Here is a 23,065-nt window from a genome sequence, read left to right as displayed (position 1 = left end):
AAAGATACAAACTAAACTTTTATGAATCAAGATTGTTCTGAACAAATATATTCTTTTGGTTAACCAACTGCCTGAAAAAGCGGCTAAGAAATCATGATGGCTTCAGCGATTAACTAATATCATGTTGTTCATCATATATTGTTCTTAAGGATGTAACGGACCTTGGAAATCGTATTGTCAGCATCCATTAAGTTCTGATTTCTGATAAAGGGGGTTACTCATATAGTTCATTTCCTGCTGAAAATTGTTATTTTAAATTATGGTACATCACATTCGACCTCTACAAAGTGAAAGCTAAAAGAAAATGCACTCGAATTGCTAACTGAAGCTGCAGGGATACTACTGATAATCATAAAAAGCCAAGAACATATCTGGTTTCAGCAATCCGACCCTCCTGCCATTTTCCATCTTCAGATTAACAATGGAGCATTCTTGGGTAATCTGAAAGCATAATGGCAATTCAGTTCGAGGCATATTTAAGCATCGCAACCTTCTGAATTAGTGCCATTAATGCCTTGCACTGTGGCACTGTTGAGGAGCTTCATTCCTTCTTCACTCATCTGTTGTACTTCTGTGGGGGATAGGATTCTGATGCAGCGGACACACCCAACAAATTCCCTGAACACACATCAAATCATAGCCATCAGAAGCTAGATGCTAACACCAGTCTTGTGTTACAGAAATATTAAAAGGTGTGTTCGTGTAGTAGTAAGGAGTAGGGATAACAAATGCAATATATGTTTATATATAAACTTACTCCCAAGGATCATCCCCAACAAGTAGAACATCATTCTCATAATCCACATATACCAATTTCCACCCTGAACCTCTCCGATCGTTGAGCAGCCCCTTAAGTCCAAACATGCATTCAATTGCAGAGACTAGTTCATCATAGTTCTTAAAACTTGTGACATCAATTGACCTTCCAACAGATCCTGCCTTCTGAACCTGTCACAGCCAGAACCAATACGAGTTAGAGAAACGAGAATGTAATAAAATCCTGGAAAGAAATATCAATGTGCCATGAGACACAAAATGTAACTATGCAATCTGCACATAACCCCAGTCGATATCATACCTTTGTATATGTTCGCACACGTGGAGCCATTTGCTGCCATGAGTTATTCTGCAGAAGGCCACTCTCATCAAAATCGACATTGCTTGAAGATGTGCCACCTGAGCTGTCCGGTAATTCTTGTCGAGAGAAAGCCTGAGAGTCTGCCAGGCTAGCTGAGGTAATCTGAGACTGAACATCCTGACTAGAACTAAAGTTGCCAACCAAACAATCTGAAGGATTTTGGAAGTCAGCATCCTTCAATGAACAAAATTCATCCAGAATGGCACTGGAAACAGAAGGATCAATCACGGCACTGCCACCATTACTGACATCAATGTTAAGACAGCTGTATATCCCACTTTGATTATTGCTGTCATCAGACAAATCTTTCACCCCACCAGAACTAAGATTGTATGGGTCTTGCTGAGGGATTGACGTTAATTGGTCAGCATGGGATAAAATCCTACAATTATTCAGCTGATGATCCCATGTATCCTGAACCCCTGTAGTTAAAGAAGGATCGGTTGCTTCAGTAAAGACAGCTGAAGAGTCTTGTAACCCAACCACTGGCACAGGACCAGGAGATCTATAAATCCCGGCAAGAGGCTGGCAAGCTGAAAGGTGTGACGTCCATTCATCTGAGTCTAAGAAAGGAAGAAAGCTGCTTAAAGGACTAATATCAGCTTGAGATACCTGCATTTGATGAGCTTGGAGGACTGACGATTCCAACTGTGACTGAATGGGCCATGGATTGTTTTGCAATGGGAATGGAATCTGGTTCTGGTTAGGGAAAGCAAGTTGGTTCAAAATAGTTGATGGGCTTGCAGCATTTGCAGCCAATTTTTCCTCATTGCATTCTGATGTTGAAGTCAACTGACTTAACTGATCAGTTGAATGCTCTGATTCCAACTTTAACTTTTCATTATTGCTCCTAGCTTGCGTTTGGCTTTCAAATTTGTTTGCAGGAGGATGTAGATTCCCATTCGCATTTATTTTGGGTGAATTTGAGTTGATGGGATCAGGTTGGTCAGGGACTAATTGGGAAAGATTTTGGTTTTCTACCAACAGATTTTCTGACTGGATAAGCTGAGGTTTCTGATTGCTTGTAGACTGCAAGTTCTTCATCTCTTCTAATGGAGATCCCTTTCCAGCAGAGATTTGTTGTAAAGTAGGTGCAAAAACTCCTAGATGGTTAACGAGCTGAGGCTTCATCATCATCTTCATTAGTTGTTCAGAACATAAATTTGAGATTGAATACGGAAGATTCCCATTTCCATTTTCAGGAAACTGGAGAAGGGGCCTTTTTATCAAGCTTCCCCATTCAGATTCTGCTCCTGTGAGCACAAAACACAGCCACAAGATAAGTATCTAAAAAAGTTGCACACCACTCAACATAATGAACAGAAGCTTACCCAAAATTCCAGGATGTAATGGCCGTTTGAGACCTGAAGTTAGAGAAGGAAAAATAAAGAGACTTTCGGGAGTTTCAATTTCCCATGCACTGACCCTGTTCGGTTTATCATTACATCCAGGTTCATCCCACTCAACCTGTTTAGAGAATGGATAAAAGAAGTTCCATTATTAAACTGTTCAGTAGAGAAAGCTCTATTATGTAATAGGAAGATGCAAAACCAACATCCTGTTGCAACAAACAGTTTTAAATCAAATAAAAAAACCTGAAGGTTACGCCACTTCGAGCCAGGCCATCTCAGAGGATCCAAGTCACCAATACCAACTAATGTACCCATATATCTGCAGAAAAGTGAGAAACATTAACAGATATCTAGACAGTTGGATATATTGAATATTTACCCTAGAATTCAAACATACATTAGAAAAAACAACATTGTTATTTTTTTCATGTAGGATAGTCTTGCAACAATTATATCATCATTCATTGTCAAGGAACATGATGGAAGAAGCCTATAGTATTCCACATTTTCACTTTATGCAAAAGTGTAGCAACGCTTTAACAATCCAAGCATGTATATAATAAGTAGTGTCTTGACAACGATCACTACGACGAAAATCCTTTCTAAGACCTTAATTTTGGAAACATATAGTGAGAGGACAAAACTATCTAGAACTTACCTACGTTTTCCCGACTCATCTGTTTCAAACATCATTCCAAACCTCATACCAACAGAGACTTGAGTACCATAAACAGATTTTCGGTATTTAGCCAAAGGGATGACAAATTCTGAAGGGCAGGCCCTACAGAAAAGGCAGGAGAGAAAGCTATGTCAAGAAATAGATACAGGAACCTTAAGAAAGGGGAAAAGAGAGAGAGGAAGCATAAAAGATGGGACACAAATGCTTATCAAAAACACCTTGGATTGTAGAAAATTGTGAATGGGCTTCTATTGGCAGCAGCATGAGCAGCAGCGGCAAGGACACCAATGTGCATACTATCAGCAGATAGAACTGATGATGGTAATGTTGTTTGTTGACGATTTGCACGCCTCACACCCACCATTAACTGTGATTTCTCATCCCTTGCAATAATAAGGAATAATATAAGGTGCAATCATGCATTTAGAATTTAAAATAACTTGTACCAAACAAATGCAAGTATATAAATCAAAAAAAGATGCAGTATGAGACTATAGCATACCTGATAAAGAGAACAGAATCACCTGCCCTAAGCCTTTTTGATCCAACAAACAAACTCCACCCAGTTGTAAGAAGGTGTCGCTTTGGCTGTCCTGCATAAAACAACACATATCATAAACAAGATTAACTTCACAATGTCAATATGGGTATATGCACACAGACATATATATGAGAACTAGTGACTAAAAGTGACTGGCGCCAATTTCTTTTCAAACAATTTTCATCATTGTAGGGTGTTCTAATCACATTACTTTCTGTAAACAGAAGGTAAATAATCAAAACACACTCACCGCGGTATATATGGCGAAATGTCCAGGTATTGTCATGCAGGTCTCGCACAACAAGCTCTTGAGTTGGGGGTTGCATTGTGTAATCCTGCAAATAGATAAAAACAGTAATGTAATTACAGATAATGTCCACTGCATATGCACATTTGCTTCTAACACTTTCATCAACCAATTAAAAGCTCACCAATGGAGGGAAGAGCTTCTCTGCTGCTCTGCGTGGCACTGAGAAACCACCATGTGTACTGGTATCACTTGCAGTCAAAGTTTTGCAGAAAAATTCATTTGGATGCTTGCTGGACTTCAATCCAAAGTCTGGTATAGGGAAGACATCTTTTTCCTACTCAAAGGCAAATTTATAAAAGAGAAAAAGTGTCAGATATACAAGTCTAGCAGAAAAGGGGTTCTTTTTGTCAATCTTAAATATCTAGGAAATTTCAGAAATATATCATACTAAAGAAGCTTACAGAGTTCACTGGTTGAAGGCTCATTTGGGCATATATTTCATCTGTATCTCTGTCTGCCTATCAAAGATTCCAAAGAAGTAAGATCATAGTTTATGTAGAAAAGATACACAGTGTCACATAGTATATTTAAGCCAAAATGCCATACATGTAGTGTAACATTGTGAACTTGGCACATCAACTGAGATGGAAGATTTGGGTAGTTTGGAATTTGAGAGGTTGCCATTCTTTTTGTGGACACTGCTACCTGCTCAAAAGAATTAAAGACATCATCAGTCCTGCCACCTGTGGTTCCTCATTATACATATACTAACAAAATTGAGTTAAAGGCTGTCATTCATTCATGGGATTTTCCTACATTTTTCCAGATATTGTCAAACAACCTCTCAAATGATTTTCTCCCACCATTTAGGGAGAGACCTTGGCACACAACTCTTTTCCCAAGTTTCTGTCAACTTTACAGCGGCAGAAACCTAATGCATCAATTCACAAATCAAAATGATGTAACCAGTTAAATATGTGGATTTCGTAACTCATCCCTGGCAATCGTAGATTCGCTGTTCTCAACTCGCGTCATAATGAACCGAGGCCAAACTTCAATTTAAATGGAAAACTGTGCAGAACGAGGTAACCCCATGATACTGGTGTCATGGCTTCCCAGACACACAGCAGATGTTTACACATCAAGCTATGCATAGTATGCAAAGCATGTGATCAGAGTTTATTGGTTTGGCAACCATCAGTATGTTAAAGTTTCTTTATGTTAATATTAAGACAACTGCACATATTTCAGAGTCTTCCTTCCCCAGATCGACTTATTCTATTTCTGTTTCTATCCATGTTACAAAATAAAAATAAACAACAAAAAAAGTAACAAATAAAAAAACACAACGAGGGGAAAAAGTACGGGGTAAAAGGTGCGGTTTTTCCTGCAGGAGAGCAGATATCAAGTGTGAGAAATAAATGCAAACCTGTTCGCTATGTCCCTGAGGGAAGTAATACACAAGACTCCCCACCTGCGGCAAGGAAACAAGTGGACCTGCACAGGCATGCCATAGCTCGGAATTTATAGCCTTCCGGGCCCCTGAAATCAAGTGAGCAATAAAAAAGTCTCCATAAGACACATGCTTCGTCAGAGATTACATGTTTATAGATTATAATGTAACGGCTAACATCCTTCGTTTTAAGCTTCTATGTTGAAGATTGGAACGTCAATGATTCGTTCAACTTGTTACCAACATATTCAACCTTGGGAAAACTTATTAAACAGTGCATGCTTTAACGGAGGAAACAGACGATACTTAAACCTTGCTCAACGTTAATGTGGAGAAGGAAACTAAGAAGATGCCCTATACTTTAAAAGCTCAACGTTTACTATCTCATTTTAGCACATAAGCAAAGGACAAATTTCCGAAAACTAAACCAATAAAAAAAGGTTAGTCCAGGTTTTGATGAAGAAAAACGAACCAGACTGATCTTGCATTTCTTTCAATAACTTCATCTGCTCAAGCAGAGTCGCCTGTGGCCCCCCGTTAACCAAAGCTCCTGGTTTTATCTTCTCTTCAACAACAGAACCCATTATGTTATCTTCTCTTACTAGAAAATTCTTCCTCTACTATCTTTTACAATACAGCCCTACCAGAAGAACTGTAAGCAATTACATCTTCATTTGAGAAAACCAAAAACCCCTCAACTCAGAAAAAGAGAAGAAACAAATGTCCATTCCCATTGCTCCACCGAGTCCCACCTCAGTAAATAACGTATAGTATCTTCCAGAGACAGAGAAAACTATCGAAGGAAAAACAAAGGAATCTCAATGAAACACTAAAAAAACCAATCCCAATTGGTCACGAAAGAGAACCTTTTACACCCTCCCTTCACCACCACCCCCACCCCACCAGCAGAGTCCAAAATCAAGGAACAAAAACCTGCAAAGAAAAAGGGTACAACACTGGAAAGAAAGATCTTTTCTTATGTGGGGCCTTTCGGTATACACAAAAAAAAAAAACCCACCCCCGCTTCAGTTAGCAGCATCAAAGCACGCCGACCGAAGCATTTGAGTAGCTCTTTCTCTCTCTCTTCTCTCTTTTCTCTCTTTCTCTCTCCCTCAAAAGATATAGACCTTTCAATGAAACCCCACTATCCTCATCATCACTCTGATTCCTTCCCTCTGCTCAATCATCAAAAATAACAAAACCCCAAAAAAGAGAAAGCAATTTAAAAAAAAAAAACCTGTAAACTTTCAATCTTTTCTCTCTTTATAATACACTAAAAAATGAATGAATATGTAAGTTGCTTGAAACTGGGACGAGTGTGCAAGCTCTTATCCTGCGCACACACTTTCTGTATATAGGTGATTCCGTTGCAGCTTTAAACTTCGAACCAATATATCTTTTTATATAATAGTTAAAAATAAAGTGCAAAGATGAAAATTAATAAAGAAATGTCGAAAAAGCAGAGCAAGACTAACAGAACACGAAAGCAGTACACAGTGTAGAGGGAGAAACAGAAAAAAGAACAGGACGTCCAAAACAAAAAAGCATTTTTTTTTAAAAGGAGGGAGAGGGGTGCGTAGGATAATTACCAAAATCTACGTGGCTATTTTAGCACGTGGACAACGAGGATTCGCTCGTTTTCCTCCTCCCAATTCTAGCCGTGTCAAAGTAATTTTTATTTTCTTATTTTTAATTAACAAATAAATAAATTTTTAAAAAAATAAAGAAAAACGAAAAAGCAAAGCTTTGTTTCGGGTAGTACTTTTTTTGCGTATAATATTTGACCGATTACGCGTGCGGTTCACGACAAGGCAATGGTGGGGCATGGGCGGGGGTGGAGTATCCAACTGACACGTGTCGATTTTGACTCCCTACCACGGCGCCGTTTCGCCTTTTCACATATCCATAGATCTTGCAAATGTAGCACGTAAGCTACCTTGGCCTTTGGCGCTTTAATAAAACTTTTGTCCAAACTTAGACAACAATCTTTAATATGAATATAAATATAGGCTGCCAATAATTCCTTATTTAAATCTCTCACATTTATGTGCCTCCAATCTATATGTCTAAACAGTAAATTTCTGTTTCCCCCCTTCTTGCATTCAATGCCATGTTCACTTCTTTATTTCTTACTTGTATCTTTGTTTCCTATAGTTAACACTGTACTGTACTGTTATTTTATTTATGAATTCATATTCAATATATTATCAGTATAAATAAAATTTTAAAAAATATATTTATAATTTTAGATAAATATTTATTTTGATGGATTTTTTAAAAGAAAAATGAGAGGGGCATTCACCAAATAGGAGAGAAGTTGGGCACTCTGTTCATGCCATGTACATGATAAGTAAAAAAGGTTATGACAGATGGGTCGCTACGACTGTTGCATGGTTGAACACGCATGGGGGCAAAAGGCGTCACGCACGCATCCCTATTTGTTATTTTTATAATAATAATAATAAGGGTGGAATTTGAAGCTACATTCCAACTTTTGGCCCGGAATGCAACTTTCTTATGTGGTGGGTCATGATCCGTCCTGTTTGGATGCTCGGCCGAAACCACAACAGTGAAAGAACGGAAGGGAAAAAGAAAACTTGTCTCTTGTGGTTAACATTTCGTCTATTGCTTTGTTAAAATGATTTTCTTAAAACACATATCAAAATATATTTTTTATGTTTTTTATGTAACATTTTGACTTAAATATATTTTTTATGTTTTTTTACTTATTAAATATCCTTTAAAAAAATTTTAAAATGAACATTATCTTAATTTAAGATATATGTGAGTCTTTTTTTTATAATTATTATTGTAATGGAATGTGTAATTTGTGCATTTTTTGCTTTTGAAATTGAAAATGCCGAGGCGGCACGTGATGATCATATGAAGCACGTGAAACGCTCGTGCATCTATGTGGATGAGAGATACGATCGGACGGAGCATATTTGACGCTGAAATCGGTGGCACGCGTACTAGGACTTATGAAGACTTTGGGCTCTCCCAAAACACACTGTTCAATGGCTTTGGAACTGAAACACGCCGCATTCTTAGCTTATCCCGCACTTAAATTTCTTACTTTAAACCCTTGATATAATTATAAATGATGATCACCCACCCCACCCACCTTCCCTTGGTTTTTTTCATCCTAATCACCGTTCATTCTTTGAATTACACGTGTCCAACATGCAGCCCAATCACATATTCGATTCAAGTACGTAGACCCCAAAATTTTTTGTCAAAATTTGATTCAAAATGACAACAAATAAGATATCTTATTTAGTTAAATTAATCATTTTTATATATTTTGTTAATGCAATTTTATATTTAAAAAGTTTATACTAAAAAATAATATAAATATATTTTATACAAAATGTTTAATCAAATCGAATAATGTCGATATCGATTTATATACTCACGTAACTATAGAGATATCCTTACATTTGATCTCTTAAGTTGACCCCTGTGATTTAAACCCTTTCTTTTGACATTAACATCAACAAAATCTGATCCTCAACAATAATTCTGGACCCACCCACTTACTTTAAGCAAGGTAAAGTTAGCTAATATACGTGTAAAAGTCAAGATACGTCCTTATCAACTCAATACCCAAATGCAATAAAAGGGGAAAAAAATTTGGCTCAAACCTTTATAAAACCGTAATTCGATGGGACCCTTTGGGAATTGAGGTGGGATCCACTTTCAAATCAATGTAGTGTGGTCCATTGACCGGTGATAGATACAGCCATTGATAGGCAAAGGGGCACCAGAACAAAGTGCAAAGGTACCGGAAAAAAGGAAAATTGGAGGGTTCATGAGTTATCTCAAAGGTAAATTATATTAGTTTAGTTCTCCGGGGCCAGGGGCTCCAGCTCATTTGCCTTTGATTTAGTTAACCCATGCCTGCCATTAGCCCCCCACCATTGCCATGGTTTTTATGGCAATAGAGCAATTCCCGTTCTTTGCTGGTTTCCTTTAAGGAAGGATGGGTCAGGTGAGTGTATGGACTTTAGATAGCATACAAATGATTGAGTTTATTATGGGGTGGGATTACAGCTTTTGTTCATAAGGGTGAAAAAAATAAAGCATTAATCAAAAGATTATTACAGAACAAAAGGCATGGGAATTTGCTTTTCCTTTTCTTGCTTTGGATTTTGTATAATGAGAGTAGATACAAAATAGTGGGATTGTGCTGATATTATTCCTCCATATTCATGGCTGATGATGGAGTGGGGGACCCAGAGCAGGGGCGTGATAATTGAGAGTGAAATAACCTAAAAAACGAGCGTGGTATGAAGGGAACATAGAAGCAGTGTAAGATGTAGGGATGTAAGGGGACATTGGCTTCTGAATCTTCTGATGATGAGAGAGATGGAAGCCCCGTTTTGTCTCTAAGTTCCCACCCAAAAATATTAAAGTACCACTTTCGCTGGTCCAAGGCTCCTCCTCCTCCTCCTTCAATCTCTGTGGCGGTGGGCCGAGAGCCTTTAAGGCTGCTTGCTTGCCTGGCCTTTTCACAGGGACAGTTTTCATGCAAAAGCACATCCCCTTTTTGGCAACCCCCCTTTCTTTTTCCCCTCTCTCCACCATCTAAGGCTGCAATTTGGAATTTGATTAATCCAAAACACAAGTCAAAAAGCCTATTCCTCTTTGTGATTATCACATCTTGCATACATTGTTGATATATGATAATGAAATAAAGTATGAACCAATAGACACGAATGAATCATATTCATGTTAAATTTAAACATATACCTTAATTCTAGTAATACAAACTAAATTAACAATACCAATCAAACATATACTATGCACAATTTGAGACTTGCCTCATTAATGCTTACGGGTGATATTACATGAGAAAAGTTGGAATCATAAGAAATCCGACTAAAGTTTTTCTCCAAAGAATGAAAGTAGCATGAATAGTTAGTGGCTTGGGGGGATGGGAATATAAAAGTTTTGGGTCATTTATTTCTAAATATTTTAAGGGTACTTACTATGGTAACAAGGCAAGATATTGACCATAGGAAAAGAAAATGTATACTTCTCTCTGCTATCATTGATCACACATTACTCAATTGCAAGTCCATTAAACATTTTTATATATATATATTTGTGGGGAAGGTAAGAGCATGCGATAGTGACCAAAGCCTAGTGGATTATTATCTCAAACTTTTGATCAAACAATGGGTTTTATATATATTATTATAATAATTCAAGTGATAGGAGATTAATTTTGTCATTGTGCAAAGTAGCTGTATTGAGTTCATGATTATGATATAAAGCCAAATGCCTAATCATTCCAAGGTTCAATGATGTTTAACCATGGTGATGAAAGATTATTGGATTGACCAACCATCTCCACGCCAAGGATTTGCTTTTACAATTTGCGCTTTCATGCTCGAAGGTTGGTGAAATCAAAAGATATATACTACACTTTTTATGGTTTAATTATTATACGAGTAAATTTCACTTACACTTTCTATGATTATGAGTTTTTTTATATAATAGTATGTATTCGGGTTAAGTGAAATGAATCCGACTCCAACAAATTGACTAAATTTATTGATTTTCGTTAATTCGATCAATGATCAATTCAATTATTATAAATTGGTTAATTTGATATGTTCAGTTGATTTTTATTGTTAATGATAATTATATAACTTTAAAAAGGTCAAAAGTGATCAAATGAATTGTTTGCACAATCTTAATAATTTTTTTCAATTAGTTTTTGTGGATAAGTTACGTGCTCGTGACAGATTACATCATTAATTTAACATAATAAAATTATTACATACTTTAATTTTAAAAACTATTCATTTGTTCGTGTTTAAAAATTTATTAAAAAATAATCTAGTAATTTTTCATGAAAATAAAATTGTTGACATAATATTCAAATAAGCTCTTAAATTATTTAAAAAGTTCAAATAAACTCTTAATCTTTTAGTGTATTCAATCAAACCCTAATACTTTTCTTTTAAATCAAATAAGTTTTTATGATCAAAGATTAATTAATTGCCATCAATCGAAATACTACTTGTCATTTTATATCTACATAGCACTAGCACAATATTAATTTAAAAAATAAAAAACGCACATATAATCTTGTTATCATACTAAATTAGCATATCACTTTGTTATCAATTGTGATATATTAGTATGTTATACTATCATTAATTATGATATATTAGTATGCTAAATCAACGTCAAGCGGTATAAAATGATATATGATATTTTAACTAACATAAGGACTTATTTAAAATAAAATAATAATAATTTATTTGACTTAAAAAAATATAAATTTTTTAAAATAATTTAAGTACTTTTTTGGACAGCATTTACAGCCCAAAAAAATTAATCCTGGATTAGACTTTACTAGGCCCATATCTCATCAGAAAAAGCCGAAGTCCAGGCCTGTATTTATAATTTATGTTCTTCAGGCCTAGCTTGGTTCTAATCAGGGGTCTTATGCTTCTTGGTTTAGGGTTTTTGCTTTGCCACCTAGAAGAACCCCCGAGTTGCAATGCTAAGTTCCTCAAGTTTCAGTCTGGGTCATCAGTTGCAGTTACAAATGGAAGGATTAAGCGTAGCAGATGCTGATTTGGTGGTGTACGTACACCCATCGAAGAGTGGGAAGGTTTCCCAGGCCATCCTCCGTGAGCTTAGCTCTCTACTCTTCAAGTTCGTTCTTCTACCCTCCATGTTAGCTAAAACCCATCCTAGTATTATTTTCTAATTCACCAAAATCAGTTGATTTTGTTGATATATTTCTTGTGATTTGAACTTTTGTGTTCTTAAATGTTAACTCTGTTTTTTTGTTGTCCCTTTTAATGAGAGAAGCTTTATGTTTTAGCTGAAACTTTTGCTTGTTATATGAAGTTAGCTATAACTTAGAGCTGCTTCTGGGGTTACATTACTTGAAATTTTGAAATGGTAGTCTAATTTTACTTTTATTTTTCTTGTAAATAATAGCTTTTGTCTCTTTTTAAATGATTGGCAATATTTGATAATTGCGAGCTAGATGCTTTCAGGTGTTGCGAAAGTCTATTCGGCCCAATTTAATGTCTTTCAAAATCATCAAAGACGTAGAGTTTCTGGATCGATTAGCGAGATTTTTTTTTTTTTGGCTCTGTTAGGATTAGTATTCAATAACAGAGGATATGTCTTTATGCACTTCATGTCATGGTGATAACAATTAAATTGTGTGTGAGTATTTGTTTCCTTCTATTGCACATCAAACTATTTCTGCTTTTCCTTGCAGGTTCAACGAAGCATTTGATGGTGTTTTATTGGCTTATGATGTTAATATTCAGGATAAACAGGCAAAGATTCTTTCTGGTGTTCATCCTTATTTTGGTCTGAGACTAAAAGCAAATCTCCTACTTTTTTCACCAAAGTCGGATATGCTCTTAGGTACTTTTGCTATGATATTTCAGGTTTTTTATATGGTTATTGTTGTGAAAAATATCACATTGCTTGTCTTTATTTACTTATGTGCACGCCTAAAATATTGTCTAAGCTAACTTTCTTTCCCATTTTCAGAGGGGAAAGTAGTGAAACTTTCTCGAGAGTCTATTCATGTCATTGTTCTTGGTTTTTCCTCTGCAATCATAACAGCTCAAAACATTCGTGGAGAATTTAAGTATAAAACTGTGAGTGACAGTTCACCACCATGTTCTGAAGTTCTTTTTTTGGTTGTGCATGTGTACATGGCAAGAGACTATATTAATTACTCTAGTTGCTTACATAGTTGCTTATTCTTTCATAGAAAGACGAAGAGGAACTATTTGCCAGCAGATCTCACAAGCGTCATGTCATAAAGGTTGGAACCATGATCCGTTTTTTAGTCAAGAGGTGACAATTTCCTTTTAAAACAAAACTAAAAATTTACTTTAAGAATAGCATATGTTTTTCAATATTTTACTAGTTGGGTTATCATCAATGTTTTATTGCAAGCTAGAGCGAAGCAATATTCTTCGTGTGTTTATATAGTTACGTACTCAGCTCTAACTATCCTTCTAGTTATTCTTTGTGGTCAAGGCCAAGTTGGACATTTTTCATTTCTAATTAATGATAACGATACATATTCTCACCATGCTAATTGATTTTTTGCCCACCTTGCTTTTCTAATTTTCTTTGTCAATCATTCATTCTTAAAACAAAGGTTCTTAGTTCAATCTTGCATGGATGCTACACGAATGCTACTACATTCAGAACAATCAAAATATTGATCCATTACAAACCAATGGATCATTGCTTCAGTCTTTAGGCCTCAGTTCTGTATGCTTTTCTGCTCACTAATGTTTTACTGTATTTCATCAGTCAAGTTTATTTCTATTGGAAATTTAAACTTAGCTGAAATTTCAATTTATTTTTATTTTTATTTTTCCCCTTGGAGAATTGGCATAAGCATGGTGGTTAAGGACGCCTGGATCAAATGAATTTTGACATTGATTCTTCTTTGCAGTTTTGATGAGGAAATACTTCACATCAACGGGTCTCTGATGCCAGCTCACACGGGCAGCATTCGTTGGTTAGATAGGAATTTGGAAGAAATTTCAGAATTTGATAGGTTTTAAAATAAACTCAAAGTTTTTGACTGGCAAACTTTCTGTATGTTAACTTGCAAAGGTCTGAATCAAAACGTTGTTGTATAATTCTGTAGGAGTGCTACGAAGAGTAGAGGTAGAGAAGGGCAGGAGGATAAAACTTTTGAAGGATCAACTCCCTTGAGCTACAATAATCACATTAAAAAGTCAAAAAAACGTAGAATCACTGAAGATTAATGAAGATTGCTTCCAATTACTGATTGTTCAAGGAGATAGCTTGTTCTCAGGTAATGTGTTGACTCTTTCATTTGCTCTCTATGAGTGTTTTCTGATACCTGCATCTGGTAGTCCTTATTAAGTTGAATTGTTATTCTCTTCACTAACTTTTACAGTCATATGTTTAGAGTAATCTGCTTGTCAACTATCACTTGGATTGATCCAATGCGTAGATTAAATACTGTGATTAATTGAATTCTTGTAGGAGTGCTTCTCTATTCTGCGATACTGCTTTAGTCCCCACATTCAATTGCTTGGAAAATACAAATGCGTTGTAAAATAGTGCAGCTTTCTAATGCAGTAGTTTGCTGTATTTATTTTTTACTATTGGTTTGATAACAAATTTGTAAATTTTTGTGCTATTGCAGGTAGCAGAAGGTCCATACCGATGAAAATACATTGCTTTCTTTTGATGACTTCGGGAAGGAATATATGCTCTTCCGAGGAAGGTCGTTGACAGTTTGAAATCTTCCCTTTGTCCTTCCTACATCAAGATCCCCAAAATTGAGGCAAAGAATGCATTATTTTTATCCCTGAGAAGTGGGTATTTTCTGTTTCCTGGTGTCGTTCATCCAGGGAAAGTCTTTTTGTACTTTGTACAACGTAGGCTTGGCCATGTCCATACATATGCTAATGCTACTATTATCAAAAAGAAATGCTTTGTCCCCTTGTTTCGTGATGGCTTCTGGTCATGTTTTGTCCAATTTTGATTTATGTCAATGTTTACTGATAAATTCGGTTACCCGCATTTTCTGGCTTCAATCTGCCCGGTTAGATGGAAGGAAGACGGTGCAGCGGTGTTCTGGGAACCGTCAACCAATTTGTAGTATTATATAAGACAATGGTTAATTCATGCAAGTCGTAGATTCTGATGAACTCTGCTACAATGGATCTAATTAGCCAGCAATATGGAAAGTGGGATAATTTACACATAACTTGTCGATGAACATGATAGATTATCCTCATATCCAAATGTATATCTTAAAGTTTGGAAAAGATTTCATGTTATTTTCATGAACCAAAAAGGTCAAATCGGCCGGAACGCGATCCGGACAATTGGGCAGAAAGAACTTACTCGTACCCATGGGCCAACATCCGAAATGACAGAGGCCTGAAGGTTGTAATTAAACCTGCACCACACGTTGCTGCTGGATGGTGTTGATCACCCAAAGTGGGCAGTATTCCGAAGTTAATAATCTTGATTCTCAATGAATATTGGGACTGCACCAGTTTTAGTGACAGACTGAAAGGTACAGCCAACTCGGACACCTGTCAACTGGGCTACACAGCCTCAGATTTTCTAAATCTAATCGTTGTCGATTGTGGTAGACACCACAAAATACCATACAAGAAAGAGGGTGGAGGACATCTGTGATGGTTAATCAATCAGTTTATTGGTGGATTCGGATTTTCGGGGGTTGCACCAAGTACATTCCATTTTTGCGCCATGTACTTACGATTGCCATTGCAGCTGGATTACATATTTTGGGCGGCTTACAGATAACCAACACAGGCATAGAGACAGATCCCATTTTTAGCTGTTGCAATAAAAAAAGAACCCTATATTCATTCATTCTCCATTTTAACCATTATCATCAGGTATGGTATGGGGTTTCTTTCAAAAAACAACCCACTTATGTATAATTTTTGTGTATGTATGTATTCCTCCTGGACCCATCTTTCAAAAGTCCAATAAAGAAATGATTAAAAAGAGGAGTCAGGAGTGGGAGAAGACGGGGTTTTCAGGTTTGGTAGATGATTCTCACTACTTCCATCAAACACCCAACCCCATGTGATCTGTCATTATTTTAACCAGAAAAATACAGAAACCATAATGACAAACTTTCCCCCGTATAATCCGGGCCTGTAACATGCGTTGGGCTCTCTCTCTCTCTTGATCGAAGTAAATGGCTTGATTCTGCCTTTTTTCTTGGTGACGGGACAGTTAAAACTTCAACTCCTCCTCCGTATAGTAGCACTTCAAGCATGTGTCTCAGTATATGCATACAAGAGAGAGAGACATTTTGTTATAACTTGGAATCTTTGTTTGGTTTACCTCTCATTGTCTTATGCACATCTGACAAACCTTTCTCCGTCTCTGTCCCTGCATGTTGTGAAAGGATTTGGATAGATGCGAGGATGATATTTCTACAGATTTTGAAGCGGGAAAAAGGTTTTTAATCATGTAAATAATCAACTGCTTTCATTCTCTTTTACAAAGTTGAGATGTGTATATATTCCTTGATTTAGGGGTAGTTTTGAAGCAGATTTAAGTACCCATAATCTTAATTAACTTTGACAGCACTAAAGAAATGTGCTTAACGTTGTTTGGAATGTGTGAACAAGCTATGGTACATGGGGAAGAAAATATTCAGATGTGACTAGAAGAAGATCAGAGGAGATGAACTTAAAGATAATGGGGCAGAAAGCATTAGCTAACTCAATCCGTATCTTTTCATTGCAATCTTTGATCTTAACGAGTTGAAGACAGCCACGTCCAATCATTTCCAATCATTTGATGCAATGATTAAGTTAGACTCCCATGGGAAATTATTAGCACTCTTTCAGAGTAATTTGACCCCTAACATCCCCACTCCCACCATGAATTGTTCGTCGCATAAACATCATTTTGTTCCCTAATCAAGTCCCAAGGGTCACACAAAATCTATCATTAATGATGGAGTATTAGTTGTCAGTTAACTTCCATTACAACCAGATCGCCTTTATCTTCAAGGAGAAAAAGGAAAGGGACGGTTAGACAAGCGTGGGGGATGCTAAGACAGCTAGCAATTTCTGTGTTTTATAAAAACCCCAAGCTTTTCTTTTAAAAAATAATCCAGTTTCAGGAAAAAAGAAGTAATGATTGCACACAATATGAGGTCTTATGAAAGCTTGGAAGCATGGGGGTTATGGCCATGCGGGCTCCTGTTTGTCAGTACGGATTTGTTGGGACTAACCAACTGAAAAACCTAAAGAGAAACAAAGAAAAAGGGAAAGTAATGGGCTTTGATTGGTTGTTTTTGCCTGGATTGATCCACCCCATGTGAATATCTTACAATTCCCGTAGAATTTAAAAGCCTGCAAATTCCCATCAAAGTTACATTCTCTCACTCGTCATGCAGCAAGGACACTGGTTTATTACCGGAGTTAAAAGACTCTCCTTTCCACCATCCAAGCTCTTGTTTGGGTCTGAAAAGCTGGAAACAAAAGGAGGAAACCTCTAACTTTAGAGCGTGTGCTCAATTGTTGGCATAATAAAAGGCAAAAGTGTATTGATTCTTTGGGGATTAAAAACCGAAGCAAAATTTGATGTTTGAATAAACCGTTACAAGATGAACTGGGTTTCCTTTTATAAACTGTGATGGTAGCACATATGTACGTGCCAGCGCAACTCCATCTGTACCATCTTCTTCTTTCGGTCGCACATTTGCTGACTTTATCTATGTGCATGGTGGGTTACATGTTTGTGCTAATCATGATGTCTCTTCATGTACGGCTCATCACCCTGCCATTACCATATGCACTCCTAATTTTATTTTCCATTATTCTTCAAAATCATAAAAGTCGACCTTATATATATATATATATGCATATCATTTGTTATATAATTAAAGGGGCTTTCATCATGCCTTTTTGCTATATATAGAATAATTTTCAACGTGTATAGTATAGAAAAATGAATCTTAGTGAAAATGACATTGGGAATGTTTAGCTTAACTTTAATAATAAGACATACGACAATAATTTTTCATCAATAAAATAAAATTCCGTTAATACTGATTATAGTATTGTTAACGAAATATTCTATCAAAAATGATTACGAAACCTATATAACTTATTTCGTCTTAATCTATAAAAAATTCATTGATAATAAGTAGTATATATTTTTCGTCCAAATTATCCAATTTTCTTGAAGTGTATAACTCTGAGAATTGACCAGAAATTTAATGTAAGAAAGGACAAAATTACTATTATCAACGACCAAAAGTGTTGATTAGCTGGTTAAATTAATTAACTGTCTCAATCAATATTTATTCCTAAAATCCATGCATATAATTAAGCATATGACTACTGGTATAGAATAGGAAATTTGATGTTCTTTTAAATTTAATATATGTTGAGAAGAGGTTGCCTCATGGAAAATTTTTAATTTTTTGCAAACTAGGAATTGCTGTTTTGATAGTGATAGGAGGTGTGGGATCAAAACATGGGAAAAAAAAACAGATATTATTATTTAAGAATGATTAATTATTGGTCAAAATTTATCAATGGCTGTTTGGATGCCCAGAAAAATAAAATAATTGCAGACTATAGTGTAAAACGAGGTTGCATGGAGAGTGTGTGCAGACCCTAATTCATTTTATTATAAGCTAGTGAACAAAAAATACTTTAGTTTTTAGTGCTATACTCTGCTATGGTTCTGACACGTCTAAAGCAAAGAAATTGCATGGTTGCTTCTTTTAAATTAGTTCTTACCAAACCAATATGAAGCTCAACGTTGGTGTTTGTCAATGCTTCCAAATTTAGTTCACAGATTCTTCAACAACTCAAGTAAATGGTTTTGTACGGAATCAATGGGTGGTCGGGGTTGTTTGTTGGCTCCACAACTGGCTACAGCTAGTTACTTCAACTGAAATCCTTTTCAGTAATCCCTGGTTAGGACAAAACCCTCCTGGACATTGTAAGATGTTACATGGTTGAAGCTAATTAACCTGCAACTTGGGACTAGGTTCTTTTATAATATAGTTTTTTTTCTATAAGCAAGTTGGGGTTCATCACATTCTCCCATCGATAATTAATGTTGAGTTCTTAATTTTCTCAATCATCGCTATATATATATATATATATATATATAAAATAAAAAACAAAGAATCAAAGAAGCAATGATAGACATTTTTGTTTAGATTTTAGATAAACTTTTAAAAATATAATCTGGACCTCCAATGTGTCAAGCTCTCGGGGATGTTTTGCATACGCCGAAGGTGACACTTAAATTTCTAAACATGATAAAGACATTGTTCTAATTCCTATATACTAAGCTCTCTAAGCTGGCATGTGCCAGCTAGGTGGATTAATAAGCAGTTTAATAAGTTTTTTTTTTCCTAGCATCAAGAATTGCCGGCCTTAATCCGGGCTTAATTACCCTAAATAATAAAAGTTTAATGAACGAGAAGGAAGAGGATAAAAGGAGATTCCCGATTCCCAAAAGCAAAACAGACAGACGTTAGTAGGGAGTTAGCAAGCAAAAAGTACTTTCTGTTGTAACTAAAGAAGTAAAAAGAACCCAACACACACGTCTTCATTCCACCTTCCAAAAGTAATTAACTGCCTTTCTCTAACTTTTGCAACTCCCTTTTTCAATTTCTTTTGTCCTCTCCTTTCTCCAAAACCACGAGTTTCCATGACCGCAAAGCAAGAATCTTTGCAAACCTAAGCTTTGCTTTGATCCACTAGATTCTAAACGAAAAGGATATATATATATATATATATATATATAGTACGGATTAGCATTTGAATATTTTTTATATTGATTGGTATAAAATTTTTTATTTTAAAAAATATTTAAATATTTAATTTATTAATTTATCTAAAAATAAAATTCACATCCTCATTCTCTCAATTAAATATATATATATGTAATACAGATTAATGTTGATGTCTAAAGCAAATTAAAACTAAAAGCCGTAAATCTAAAACATTAATTTTTTTCATCTTTTTTCTATTAATAATTGACAATAAACCTTTTTGTCATACACATATATACATTTATATGTTTACACGAACTGATAAATGGATGTGTTTATAAATAAAAAGATTTATAAAAAATTTATCTATAATCAATGATACATGATGATTAAGATGTATTTAATGTGATGTTATTGTTTTTTTTTTCTAATGATAATATTGTTGATTGTGTGATATATGATTACGGGCACATGTTATCGTCAGATTGATACAAACACTTAAATTTCATTATTAAGAGCTCTGTTATTTCCGTCGATCTTTCGGGGTAATTTAGGGCCAGTAGGTAAGTTTGGGTGTGAGCGGAATACACACAAGGTTTTACCAATTAAAATTTACGGGAGCCCGTACGAGAAGCAAGAGGGAAGGCCGTGGGGTCCGTGAGGCCCGTGACACGTTTCAGTACAACTGAGCGGCTACGAACCTAGACACCAACTTTTCCAAAAAGTACCTCCAAGTCCTCTAACTTTATATTTTATGTGGCGAGAGAAGAAAATAAAATATAATCTTATTGGCCCATTTGCGGAGGCGTGGGTCCCGCTCAGCCCACTGCTCACTTACGACTTCCCGCGACTGCAAGACGGTGCCATGTCAGAACACTGACACTTACGTGGGATAACGGTATTCCTCCATTGCTGCGCATCGTTTCCCACCTTGTTGAAGGTTACCCACCACATCACCAATCGGAATTTAGGAATTTTTTAGGCGTGTCCAAGACCCTCCATGTCCTATTGCTTCTTGATTTTTGGCACTTTTAATTATTTGAACCAAGTTAATTTAGCAGCAAATTTATATAATTTTGATCAATTCTTTAAAAAATAATATAATATTTACAAAAATATTTCTATAAATATAATTTTAACAAGTGTTTATAGATACTTTTTTCATATTTTCTTTTATTTTATGCACGTATTATTATAAATTAGGAAAAATCAAGTATAGTAGTAGTGTTTAAAAAGAATCTAAACTAATATATATTCCCTAAATCTTCCAATACATTTTGTGTAGATTGAAACAAAGGGGAAAGGTTTATTAAAATGGGAAGAAAACAACCAACGAGAAAGAATTAACATGTTGGATGATCTATGCATAAAATAGAGAGAGAGAGGATATAATTGTAGCTTTATGTTTGCCCAATCCATTTAGGTTTATGTCTTTATGCTTTCACTTAATGCTGCCTCTACGGTGTTTTGGGATGTATTTGGCTTAAAATTCAAAGACATTTCACAAAAACAAAATAAATGATGTGATCCTTAAATCCTAGCAAGTGGGGTTTGTAGCGTACACACACTATGCGGTTCGGGGGGATGCACCCTACCTCCCACAACATGCACGTGGACCCATGAATCCCAATAGGTCCATCTTGACCATTCAACCCGATCCATTAATCCTGGCTTGACAATGCTTTTATTTATTAGGTCGGAAAAAAGAATATAACGAACACGATTAAGAGCTTTTGATGCTCATAATTAGAAAAGAAGTTTGGGGTTTGATTAGGCAAAAGATGTAGCTTAAAACAAGGGGTTCAGTGAGTGATTAGGAAGGGGGAGGGAGGCAATTGATTTTGGCGGTTTGTTTTGGGAAATTAAAGAAAGGGGAAGATGGGGTATCCTCGCACATGGGGACTGGCCATGGAGAATACAAAATCGTTGCTTTAGTAGAGCTGGATTTTTTTAATGTTTTAGGAAACAAAAGCATCTTCAATTGACTCAACCACTTCTAATAGACACAACCTTTCTTCCCACTTTTGCATGTGGTGGGTTTTTTTTTTTTTTTAAGCTTCTATTTCTTCTACTTCGTGCGTTATAGGAAAGCCTTTTTTTAATTGCATGCTCTCTCCCTCTGTTCCTCTCTCTCCTTATGGCTGCCGTAGCTCTGTACCCTTGTGAGATCCACATGGTTTATCTTTGATTTGCTTAACTTGAATTAATGAAGTCGAGTTCCTTACTTCGAAAAAAGCAGCGTTGGTCAGACTTCTTTTCCACGATGAATTTGCGGGTGTTGCAAATTTGACTGCCATTGACAGATAACCATCATCGGCAGTTTAATTAACTCGATAAGTCAAGCTTTGGTTTTACCATTTCCAATCTTATCATCAACCAAAAAAGCTTTCACTTTTCAACAATTAAACAGGAATTATCTAATGTTATTAATACTTTATTTTCAAATATTTACACCTCTTAACCTTGTACGAACAAAATTTAAACACGTTATTTAAAATATTACATATTATTTTATATCATGTGATATTAATATGTTATGTTAATATATTATAAGAGATAATAATATAATATTTTTATTTTTTATATTATAAATATAATTTTTATAGTTTTTTTTTACTTTTTTTATATTAAAAATTTAAAATTTTTATTTATAATCACCATAAAATAAAAAAAACACAAATTTTTAAGAACGAATAAAAGAAAGTTTTCCACATTATGTCATTTTCAAATTGCTTTTTGGACTAAATTCAAAAAAGTTATAATGTTGTCCCCAACCCCACCAAAATTATTAGCATTGGAATAGTAAATTAGTAACCCTCCATTTTATATATACTTTCCATCCCCAAATTACCACTCAGAGCTTTTCCAACTTCAAAACAAAGAGAGAGAGAGAGAGAGAGAGTAAGAACATTAAAATATTTTTTAAAAATCTATCTTCCTAGATATCAATCTTCTCAAGGTCACAATAATTAAAAATTTAAAAAAATAAGAAAGAATCAGTTTACCCCAAATTACTCACATGACATACTCCTTCATATCAATTTATTCTGGAGTTCAATGTATCAAAAGCATAAAATCTTTCTTTAAAGATTTCATGACATCTATCTTTGCATTAAACATTTGGAATTTCTTTTGAATTTTGCATCATTAATTTTGTCCTCTTTTTGTATTTGTTTCGCTATTATCCTACAAAATTATTATTATTGTTGTTGTTAATCCAATTGTAAAAGACATTTGGGCTTTTTATTTGCTCCACCAACAGCTGACACGGCCTCGTAATTATTTCGAACTTCGAGGGTGCTTTCCCACCTTGCCTTTTATAAAATCCTCCTCCCTCCCAAACACTCAAATCCCCCTCCCAGCAAAAA

The 23,065-nt window shown here is 35.4% G+C and overlaps 2 protein-coding genes across 2 annotated transcripts; one reads left to right on the top strand and one right to left on the bottom strand.

Moving 5' to 3' along the window:
• Positions 1-138: 138 nt before the first annotated feature.
• On the bottom strand, positions 139-6,917 carry MP (Transcriptional factor B3 family protein / auxin-responsive factor AUX/IAA-like protein). The gene is made up of 14 exons (XM_021429759.2): positions 5,886-6,917; positions 5,390-5,502; positions 4,567-4,665; positions 4,422-4,478; positions 4,142-4,294; positions 3,961-4,045; positions 3,672-3,762; positions 3,388-3,552; positions 3,149-3,271; positions 2,734-2,809; positions 2,470-2,605; positions 1,079-2,391; positions 758-948; positions 139-618 (listed from the first exon to the last, which is right to left on the bottom strand). The coding sequence occupies exons 1-14, from the start codon at positions 5,995-5,997 to the stop codon at positions 477-479; spliced, it is 2,856 nt and encodes a 951-aa protein (XP_021285434.1). The 5' UTR covers positions 5,998-6,917; the 3' UTR covers positions 139-476.
• Positions 6,918-11,874: 4,957 nt separating this feature from the next.
• Positions 11,875-14,899, top strand: LOC110416923 (DNA-directed RNA polymerase). The gene is made up of 7 exons (XM_021429067.2): positions 11,875-12,088; positions 12,669-12,820; positions 12,950-13,059; positions 13,176-13,261; positions 13,875-13,979; positions 14,073-14,243; positions 14,601-14,899. Exons 1-6 carry the CDS (start codon positions 11,931-11,933, stop codon positions 14,191-14,193), a joined length of 732 nt encoding a protein of 243 aa, XP_021284742.1. The 5' UTR covers positions 11,875-11,930; the 3' UTR covers positions 14,194-14,243; positions 14,601-14,899.
• The last annotated feature ends 8,166 nt before the right edge of the window (positions 14,900-23,065 follow it).

This window comes from Theobroma umbraticum, unplaced genomic scaffold (assembly GCF_002168275.2).
Source record: "Theobroma umbraticum cultivar Fairchild unplaced genomic scaffold, ASM216827v3 scaffold_51.0, whole genome shotgun sequence".
Classification (NCBI taxonomy): domain Eukaryota; kingdom Viridiplantae; phylum Streptophyta; class Magnoliopsida; order Malvales; family Malvaceae; genus Theobroma; species Theobroma umbraticum.
Note: the sequence above shows the minus strand (reverse complement) of the source record. Positions and strands in the feature narration are given on the sequence as shown.

What these genes read in the sequence shown, in the direction of transcription:
- LOC110416923 (XM_021429067.2), top strand. Translation starts at nt 11,931, where the DNA reads ATGCTAAGTTCCTCAAGTTTCAGTCTGGGTCATCAGTTGCAGTTACAA. An exon ending in ATCCGTTTTTTAGTCAAGAG is followed by an intron (nt 13,262 to 13,874) that starts GTGACAATTTCC and finishes TCTTCTTTGCAG; the next exon opens with TTTTGATGAGGAAATACTTC. An exon ending in GAAATTTCAGAATTTGATAG is followed by an intron (nt 13,980 to 14,072) that starts GTTTTAAAATAA and finishes ATAATTCTGTAG; the next exon opens with GAGTGCTACGAAGAGTAGAG.
- MP (XM_021429759.2), bottom strand. Translation starts at nt 5,997, where the DNA reads ATGGGTTCTGTTGTTGAAGAGAAGATAAAACCAGGAGCTTTGGTTAAC. An exon ending in GCCTTCAACCAGTGAACTCT is followed by an intron (nt 4,295 to 4,421) that starts GTAAGCTTCTTT and finishes GCCTTTGAGTAG; the next exon opens with GAAAAAGATGTCTTCCCTAT. An exon ending in ATTACATCCTGGAATTTTGG is followed by an intron (nt 2,392 to 2,469) that starts GTAAGCTTCTGT and finishes TTGTGCTCACAG; the next exon opens with GAGCAGAATCTGAATGGGGA.